The following is a 5,325-nucleotide window of genomic DNA, read 5'->3' on the forward strand; positions in this document are numbered from 1 at the left end:
GGCCTCGCCCCACCCCGGCCCCCGGGGCTGCCTGGCCGGACCCCCACCCGCCGCTGCCGACCCCCTCTCCTCGGGCCGGCCCCCGCAGAAGCCCAAGAAGCAAACCCGGGCCCTGGCGCTCCAGACCCAGAGCCCGCACCCCGACATCGGGGCCCCGCACCCCGAATTTGGAGCCAGAGATTCAGGACCCCGAACCTGGGACCCTGATCCGGGGCTGGGATGCCAAGACTTGGAGGCTGACCGCCAACACCTGAGAGTGGAATCGCACCATCAGTCCCCAGAAAGCCAGGATTTGGAGCCTGAACCCCAAGGCTTGGAATATGGACCCCAAGATTTGGAACCTGAACCTAAAGATTTGGCATCTAAAACCCCACATCTGGAGCTGAACTCTGAATTCTGTTCTTGGGACCTTAAAAATCTGGGCCAGATTCCCATACCTGTACCCTGAAACCCACTATTTGGGACCTGAACCCTGAGATTTAAGCCTCAGGTTCTAATAGCTGAACCCTGGCATTCCAAGGGCCCTAAATCTGAGCGTGGGCCTGAAGTGCTACAAACCTGAATGCTGAAATTTGGGACCAAAAACCCTTCAAATATTTAGCACCCCAGTATCTGAACCCAGCACCCCAGTGTCGGATCCTAGGACTGGGCGTGGGACTCAGACCCTACTCTCACCCACTGACTTTAGCCTCCCAAGACTGGAGCCGGGAGACCTGGTGCTGAGCAGCCCCAACGGGTCCTGGGGCTCAGACCCTGGGGACCCAGCGTCTGGGAGTCTGGGACGGCAGGTGTCCAGGTCCAGACAGAGTGGCCCAAGGCCTCGGCTGGAACACAGGGCAAGTTCCTCCACCGCGGCGCGGGCTCGGGGCCAGGGAAGGCATGACCAGGAGTCCCCCGGAGCCCTAACCCCCGAGCCCCCCGGAGCCTGAGGACTCTGCTCCCTGGGGCGCTTCCAGCTCAGGTAAGTCTGCTGAGTGGCCCTGGGGTGGGAGGGACTTGGAGGAGCTTGGTGGTTGGGGGTGGAGGCAGCTGAGGACCAGTGGCACCAGCAGCTTCCCCAGGGACCAGTGGCTTCCCCAGGGACCGGACACCCCGTGTCCCCTGGTCGGGGCTCAGCTCTACTCCGCCTCACTTTCTGGACGCCGGGCCAGCCTGCCTCGCTCCCCCTGACCGCGCCTCCTCCAGCTGAGGACATCTCCCTGAACTTCTTGCCATCTGCCTTCCCTGACCACCGCCAGCCCCATCCTCGCTCCAGTCTCCACGCCCCTCGCTGACCAGCTTTCCTGTCTCTGGTAGTCTCAAACGCTTCTGTCAACTGCTCCTCTGGCCACCACCACCCTCACTGACCCCTCTGTCTACATCTTCTGTCCAACCGCGCCCCTCGGCCTCTGTCCAGCCACCGTCTTCTGCTTTGTGCAGTGACCACCTTCGACTTACTGGCCGCGCTCCTCTCTCGTCTTCCGCCAGCCCTCTGCCCATGCCCTCTCGGCCTCTCGTGGTGGCCTGTGACCGTCTCCGGTCATCATGGACATCTCTGGCCCCTCTCTTCCCTCCGGCGGAGTCTCCATCGCCTCCCTGGCCTCCTCTGTCCGCCTCGCTTCTCTCTGACCATCTTCATCAGCTCCCCTGCCCTCTTCCCCCCACCCCTCACTGCCAGTCTGCAGCCCCCCTCGCTTGGCTGACACCTCTCTTCCAACACCTCTGGTGGCCCTCCCTCTCTCGGATGACCTTTCCCGCGCCCCTCACCCTGCCCGGCTGCCCTGGCCCTCCAGCTCTCTGACCTGCCTGTCCTCTCCGCTCCATCTCACCACCTCTCTGGCGTTTGCCCATTTCTGCACCATCTTTGGCCGTCTGTCTGTCCGTCCACCTCTCAACTTCCTGACCAGTCTCACCACCTCTCTCCTCCATTGCGTCCGACCACTTCTGTCCTTCCACCATCCTGGCCATCTCCCCTTTCTGTGCACCTGGGCCCACTTCCCTGTGACCCCGTCTAAGTCCGCCTCGCTTACCTCCCACGCGCCCCGACTGACCCTCCCTCCTCTGTCTCTGACTGTCTCCAGCCGCCTCCTTTCCCTCCGGCCACCTGCAGCCTCGCACCCTGACCATCGCCTCCGGCTTCTGCTCCGTCAGCCACCTCTGACCGCCTCCTACCCCCGCCCGTTGCGGCCACCACACCCCCTCCAGCGGCCCCTCCGTGCCCCCGGCTCCTCACGCCCGTCTTCCCCGCAGGCCGCCCCTGCCCGCGATGGCCGTCCTCCCACTGCTCCTCTGCCTGCTGCCGCTGGCCCCCGCCTCGTCTCCACCCCAGCCGGCCACCCCCGGCCCGTGTCCGCGCCGCTGCCGCTGCCAGACGCAGTCCCTGCCCCTCAGCGTGCTGTGCCCCGGGGCCGGCCTCCTGTTCGTGCCGCCCTCGCTGGACCGCCGGGCGGCTGAGCTGCGCCTGGCCGACAACTTCATCGCCGCGGTGCGCCGCCGCGACCTGGCCAACATGACGGGCCTGCTGCACCTGAGCCTGTCGCGCAACACCATCCGCCACGTGGCGGCCGGCGCCTTCGCCGACCTCCGCGCCCTGCGCGCCCTGCACCTCGACGGCAACCGGCTGACCTCGCTGGGCGAGGGCCAGCTGCGCGGCCTGGTCAACCTGCGCCACCTCATCTTGAGCAACAACCAGCTGGCCGCCCTGGCGGCGGGCGCCCTGGACGACTGCGCCGAGACCCTGGAGGACCTGGACCTCTCCTACAACAACCTGGAGCAGCTGCCCTGGGAGGCGCTGGGGCGCCTGGGCAACGTCAACACGCTGGGCCTCGACCACAACCTGCTGGCCTCGGTGCCCGCCGGCGCCTTCTCCCGCCTGCACAAGCTCGCGCGGCTGGACATGACCTCCAACCGCCTGACCACCATCCCGCCCGACCCCCTCTTCTCCCGCCTCCCGCTGCTGGCCCGGCCGCGCGGCTCGCCCGCCTCCGCCCTGGTGCTGGCCTTCGGCGGGAACCCCCTGCACTGCAACTGCGAGCTGGTGTGGCTGCGGCGGCTGGCGCGGGAGGACGACCTGGAGGCCTGTGCCTCCCCGCCCGCCCTGGGCGGCCGCTACTTCTGGGCCGTGGGAGAGGAGGAGTTTGTGTGCGAGCCCCCCGTGGTGACTCACCGCTCCCCACCCCTGGCCGTGCCCGCGGGCCGGCCCGCCGCCCTGCGCTGCCGGGCAGTGGGGGACCCTGAGCCCCGGGTGCGTTGGGTGTCGCCCCAGGGCCGGCTGCTGGGCAACTCGAGCCGCGCTCGGGCCTTCCCTAACGGGACGCTGGAGCTGCTGGTCACCGAGCCGGGCGACGGCGGCATCTTCACTTGCATTGCGGCCAATGCAGCTGGCGAGGCCACCGCTGCTGTTGAGCTGACCGTGGGCCCCCCGCCGCCCCCCCAGCTAGCCAACAGCACCAGCTGTGACCCCCCGCGGGACGGGGATCCGGATGCCCTCACCCCGCCCTCCGCCGCCTCCGCCTCTGCCTCAGCCAAGGCTGTGGACACCGGGCCCCCTACTGACCGTGGCGTCCAGGTGACCGAGCACGGGGCCACGGCCGCGCTTGTCCAGTGGCCGGACCAGCAGCCCATCCCAGGCATCCGCATGTACCAGATCCAGTACAACAGCTCGGCCGACGACATCCTGGTCTACAGGTGCAGGGGCCAGGCGGAGGGCGGCCGGGTGGGGGCCAGGTCGGGTGGCCTGGAGGCCAGCTCCAGTCCTAGGCTGGCCACAGCTGCGAAATGAGCCCGCCGGGCTGCAGAGGGAGTCAGGCAGCAAAGGTAAAAGAAATTAGGCAAAGGAGGTAAAGGAGATCTCGCGGCACTGGAAAAGAAAGCAGCTGAACAGGGAAGGAAATAGTGGCAAACCCAAGTTAACTGAGAGTGGCCCAGCCTTGTGGGGCCCAGGATTGTGGGGAGCAGAAGTGAACTTGAGCAGGAAAGTCAAGAGGAAACAGGTTTTTCCGGATGGATGGCGGGCTACTGACAAGCCAGCTGCAGGAGGGAAGGAGATGGAGCAGGAAGGCGCAGGGGTTACAGAAGTGACTGAGGCCGCTTGGCAGGAAGGTACTCGGAGGCGGCTAAACGGAGACTAGGCTGTGGGTTGTGCAGTATTGGGGTTTCACACGTGCCTCTTATTTGGGGCACTAATACGGTGACATCTCAGTTTTTTAAAAAAGATTTATTTACTTATGCACACAAGAAATGGGGGTACAGGCCAGAGGTGCAGGGGGTGAGAGGATTCACCAGACAGTGGGGAGCAGAACAGGTGGACTGGCTGAGACACACCGCTGAGGGGAGCAGCGGGGAGACAGGAGAGGTCTGCTGGGCCCTGTGGGTCACCCCCTGGTCGGGGATCGAACTCGTGCGACAGGGGCTGCAGAGAGCTTGCGAGTGAGGCCCTCCAGCAGGGGGAGGGCTCGACATCTCAATTTTTGATTTTCTAAATCATATTAAAGTAAGTTCAGCTACTACCTGCTAGCTCAAAAGGAATGTTCCCTTTGTCCCTCTTGGGAATTCCTGTCTCTCTTCTACTGTTACAGACACTAAACTTGGGGCTTATACACCCCGAGAGGTGGGTCAGCACCACTTGCGCCCCCGAGCCGCAGAGCATCTATGCTGCTGCTGTGGCCACTGTGGTCAGTAGGGATGGCTCTGAGCCAGCTGCTGGCTTCTTACCCAAGTCCGCTGCTGCATGGGCGGCTGTGGGTGACTCCCTGTTCTCGCTGCCTGGCTGGCTACAGAGGCCCGGGCCTCCCCAGGCCTGGGCCCACACCTCAGGCAATCATCCTGACTTCCAGAAACCCAACAGTGCGCTTAGCTGGCAGTGCTCGGCCGGAACCCTGGAAGACCACCCCTGGCGGACCACCCCTGGCCGCCTGCCTTGCCTGGCGGGGGCTGGGACCGAGGCTGTGGGAGTCACCCTCCCAGAGAAGGGGTTCCCCCGTCCCTCCCTCGTGAAAGCAGTTTAGGAATGAAACAGAGATTATGAAACAAGTAAAATCCCACCCCCCACAGGGTACTTGGCAACAAAGGAAAACAGTGGAATCAGGTGCTCAGGATAAAAGGTGATGGGAAAGGTAAGGCTGAATCGAAACCAGGCAACAGAGAGCAAAGGAAATCAGAGCTGCCAAGAAATAAGGCAACAGGGAGAAAAAGACATCAGCAGCGGTGGCCGAGGCTTATGAGTTTAATGGAAACCGAATCAGATGACACTGGCAAGAAGGCCAGAGATACACCAGCAATAATAAGGCGATGGGGCTAGCGGGACACTTACTGGCAGGCTGGAAGACAATCTGGCACCAGCAGTAC

The 5,325-nt window shown here is 64.2% G+C and overlaps 1 protein-coding gene across 1 annotated transcript in view; it reads left to right on the forward strand.

The window, feature by feature from the left end:
- The first annotated feature begins 18 nt into the window (after nt 1-18).
- The window catches only part of LRFN3 (leucine rich repeat and fibronectin type III domain containing 3), a 6,578-nt gene continuing 1,271 nt past the window's right edge, over nt 19-5,325 (forward strand). The window contains exons 1-2 of the mRNA XM_004690556.2: nt 19-961; nt 2,230-3,666. Of these exons, the coding sequence (XP_004690613.1) occupies nt 2,246-3,666 (1,421 nt within the window). The 5' untranslated portion in view covers nt 19-961; nt 2,230-2,245. The remainder of the gene's footprint in view (nt 962-2,229; nt 3,667-5,325) is intronic.

This window comes from Condylura cristata, unplaced genomic scaffold (assembly GCF_000260355.1).
Source record: "Condylura cristata isolate star-nosed mole 26May11 unplaced genomic scaffold, ConCri1.0 scaffold00028, whole genome shotgun sequence".
Classification (NCBI taxonomy): domain Eukaryota; kingdom Metazoa; phylum Chordata; class Mammalia; order Eulipotyphla; family Talpidae; genus Condylura; species Condylura cristata.